The 4,155-nt window shown below is 39.1% G+C and overlaps 1 protein-coding gene across 1 annotated transcript in view; it reads left to right on the top strand.

Moving 5' to 3' along the window:
- Positions 1-3,368: 3,368 nt before the first annotated feature.
- Positions 3,369-4,155, top strand: part of LOC122791489 — a 72,364-nt gene continuing 71,577 nt past the window's right edge. Inside the window, exon 1 of the mRNA XM_044059232.1 lies at positions 3,369-3,500. Coding sequence (XP_043915167.1) covers positions 3,369-3,500 — 132 coding nt within the window. The remainder of the gene's footprint in view (positions 3,501-4,155) is intronic.

Genomic DNA, 4,155 nt, shown 5'->3' with positions numbered 1-4,155 from the left:
AAAGTTAGCTAAATGAAGCAAATCTGCTACTAAATCCCTGCAAATCTAAACTACTACTATTTTTACCTAAACCACTTCTGCAGGACTTTAAAATCTGCTCCCAAAACAAGACTGAAATCGATGTAGTGAAAGCAGCAAAATTACTAGGTATTACTATAGAAGACAAATTATCATTTGAACAACATTCCTACTATGCTGTATGTAAGTTGTCATAAGAAGGCAGAAATATGCATGTCTGGAACTGCACTTTGGTGGCTCTAATAAACTAGAGGACTACTTGAGAGATTCGATCTGTGTCTTCTTTGTCTCATCTGCATTGTCTTCATCTACGTGTTGATTTAGCATGATTTTGCCTGCACCATTGGCCTGCCCACCCAAACACCACGGGTGGAAGTTTTAAACCCTGCTGGACAGGGGTCCAGGAAAGTAAATACTGTGGGAAGAAATAGCCAGGGAATTGTTATGGCTAGGCTTGTATAGGGCCTAGGGGCAATGGCCTAGTACCAACCTATGAACCTGTTCATAACACAGTAAAAAAACACATTCTAAACTGAACAAACTCTTCAGACATGAACTGTATATGGATAAACATACAAAAATAAAACTTGCAAACACCCTTCTACTCCCCTCCCTCCTTTATGGTTCCCCCATCTTTACCAACCTCCATCCATCTCTAAGCAACAGATTACAATTGTTATTATAAAATCGTAAATTGGCCTCTGGCATACCAAACCATACACACCACTGCCAAGCAATTAAGGCACTGAAATGGTATAAATTCCCCCACTTCCTTCAATACACTCAACTAACTCTTGCTCACAAACTAGTTTACAACCCAGAAAACTGCCCTTCACTTCACTCTGTCCTACAATCCTGTATCCCTTCCTGGAATCTTCGGTCAACTAACAAGCACTTTGCAAGCATATCCAAACCCTACAAGACAGCTGGATAAAGCTTGTACTCCCACTTCAAAACAAAGTTATGGAATGCCCTACCCCTCTGCATTATACAGCTAGATTCCATAAAATTCTTCAAATCCACCCTCAAAAGTCACTTTCTTAACAATCAAATCTGTCCTTGTGCCCAGAACTATAGAGTACTGTAAACTTATTCTAAGATTTGGTGACCAGTCAGACTCCATTCAACTTCAAGTAATAATTTCTAAATCATGTTTTCTACATCAGGCAAGGTATATCTATCACTGTCTCTCCTCTACAACTCATTATCAGACTTAAGCCTAAGCTTCCATGTAATGATGTGTTTAAATGAACTTCCCATTGCAATTGTAAACTTAACTGTTTATTATGAATGTATATATCGTATCTATTGATTATCTGTTGTACTTATCTCCCTGTATATAATGTGCATCTTTAAAAATACTGTACATGTATTACTAACATCTAAGCTAACTGTATGAAACATTCTACTCTGCATTTTACTAATCTCTTATGAAACTGTATTAAATTTAGTACGCTGCTTTTTATTGTAAATATTAACTTATTAACCATTTTTGCACTGTATCTAGAGCTTTTCTCCCAGTGCCTCCACTGAAAATGGGTTTCTGATCCAGTGTGGATTTTCCCAGCCAACAAATGTCAATAAATAAATAAATTTAAGAGTGAGTGCGTTAAATACCTAGAACTGGGATACAGTCTTCTGAACTGGTTAGCGTGAAGACTCATTTGGGGACCTGGAGTGAAGCATATAGTCCAGTCCCAGGTTTGGAGCCTATTCCCAGTGTACTCTTAGGGGAAATTGTGTATTTCTACCCCTGTTTTCAGTGACACTCCAATACTGGAGACAGTGTTGAGGATTAAGGCGCCTTAGTTACTGCCTGGATTTAGGTGGGGTCATCTCACAGCCTAAGGAGTGGGTTAAAAAGGAAACAGTGTAAGTTTTTCCAGTACAAAATTAACATCACACTGTTTTACTTAAGGTAGGGTAGAAAGGGAGGATAAGTGCAGACAAACAGAGATGGTCAACAGTTGAATCTTGACAGAAGAGTAAGAAAGGCTAGAGGATAACTCACACAAACACTGCAGAATCAGTAGAGAATGAACCTTACAAGGATCCTTGTCCTTGTTTTGGTGCCAACTAGAAAATTTTCCACTTACGTATACGTGATGTTATGGAAGATTTATGTGCCTCCTTTAACATCTGCTGAACATCTGCAGACAAAATTTGTTTAAAAGCTACTTAAATTCTGTCATCTAGGCAGTCAATTGAAGGTTGGGATGGAACAGACAACGCCTGTCCTAAGTTCACTCTGTAATGAAGCTTGTGGTAATTGCCCTTGAAGATTTTCAAATGAAGATAGAAACACTTCCACCTAGGTCAAAATGGACTCACCACAATTATGTTTGGGGAGTCATTCGGAATTTTTGGAAGAATGATGGTTATATGAGGAAAGGGTGGAAAAGAAAACTAAAGCATTCCCATGCATGGGAATAAAAATGCATCTGACTTCCAGGCATGGGTGCAAGGAGTAATTGAGTAGAACTTCTTTAATTCTCTGTTGTGGCAACAGGAAAACAGATCTACTGGAGGAGTTCCCAAAGATGGATGAATTCATGGAGGACCCCTGGGTGCAATGACAGAATGAATGCAGTTTGGTGGAATAGACTGTGCTGACTTGCTAGTTCTCTAGCTACCATAGCTAGTTTGCCCAATTCTGCACCCTCCCCGGTTTGTTTATGTATCACATCAATGTGGTGTTGTCTTTGGTTACTGTCAGAGGGCCTGTAGTCCAAAGATGGTTTAGTGATTTAAGGGCCTTTATTACAGCCATCATTTCTTTGACATTTGTGGGCTTTAACTTTAATTTTTCTTGCTTGTTCCAAATGCCTTGGACTTTTATCTCCTTGGACACAGTTCCCCAAGCAAAATCTGATGCATGTCTGGTACAGGCTAAACAGAACTAAAATGACAGAATGGAGACCTGGGTTGAGAGATAACTGTATCAACCACCAAAGTGATGTATTTTTCACAAACCCCAAAACTGGAATCTGAAAAGAAAGAGGGTGCTGGATTTGGGTCCAAACTGATTTGGCAAACAATTGAAGTTTCCTCATGTGATGTCAGACCAAAGGAATGATGAGAAAAAAAAAAACTAAAATTCTGAGATATTCTCTATCAGATGTTAAAATCGTGTTTGAAAATATCAGAGACTGCTCCTTATAACTGTCTAGTTAGCCATGAGGAAGAAAAGCCATAATTATGTACGTTTCAGTAGACATCCCAGAAACACTATCTTGGAAAGACTGCTGTATAAAATCCTTTCCCCTCTTTGATTTGGGAGAACAGGTTCTATAACCCCCCTGAGACAATATCTAATCTAGGATAGGAGGGAACCAGGAGGTATTGATTGAATGGATGCAGAGGAATTCCTTGAAAGTGAAGAAGGGAATCCAGCCGCCAGTTGCAGCATTGTTGAGCAATTCTCATCTCCCAAGTGTCAGAAGTTATCTGGTGTCACAGAGGAAAGTGAAGATCCTGAATTTGTGAAAGCTTTATAGGACTGCCAAGGTCAAGGGGAGACATGAAGGGGCAGATATTTTGTTTTCCTAGAATTTTCTTTGTTTTGGGAGCATCATCCTTTCTTTTTTGAACCTCTCTGCCATAGCTGTTTGAAATGTTTGTATGTGCCTTGCTAGGAATACCTTCTCTTGTTTCCTGAGAAAGAAACCTGAATTGGAAGAAGTTTCTATTATATTTTGGCAAATGTGGTTCAAAAATCTACTTTCCCCCTGGAATTAACTTTCCCCTTTCATCAAACCCTTTAAGGACCTTAGCAGAGGAAGGACCAAATAACATTTCTTTATCCAAGGGAGCATTCAGGATCTCAGTTTTGTGTTCTGAGAATGTAGCCTGGCAAATCTTCTCATCCCTGACCCAGTGGTTACCTGAGACACGAGAGTACTAACAAATTCAGAGTTGCCATAATCTTTGAAGTAGATGGGTCAGGAATTAACTTTTTCTTATTATCAAGGGAAACCAGCAAAAACTTTAATGTGTGAGCCTAAAAATTCACTGTTTTGAAGGCCCAAGTGGGAGAAGTATAATTTTTTTCCCCAAAACTGTTAAACACTTTTCCCAGCTTTACAGGAGTAGAGTTAGCTGCCAAAAGGAGTTTAGCTAAAGATAATTTTGACACAT

The sequence above is a fragment of the Protopterus annectens genome, chromosome 17.part0, assembly GCF_019279795.1.
Source record: "Protopterus annectens isolate FY-2018-M chromosome 17.part0, PAN1.0, whole genome shotgun sequence".
Lineage (NCBI taxonomy): Eukaryota > Metazoa > Chordata > Ceratodontiformes > Protopteridae > Protopterus > Protopterus annectens.
Note: the sequence above shows the minus strand (reverse complement) of the source record. Positions and strands in the feature narration are given on the sequence as shown.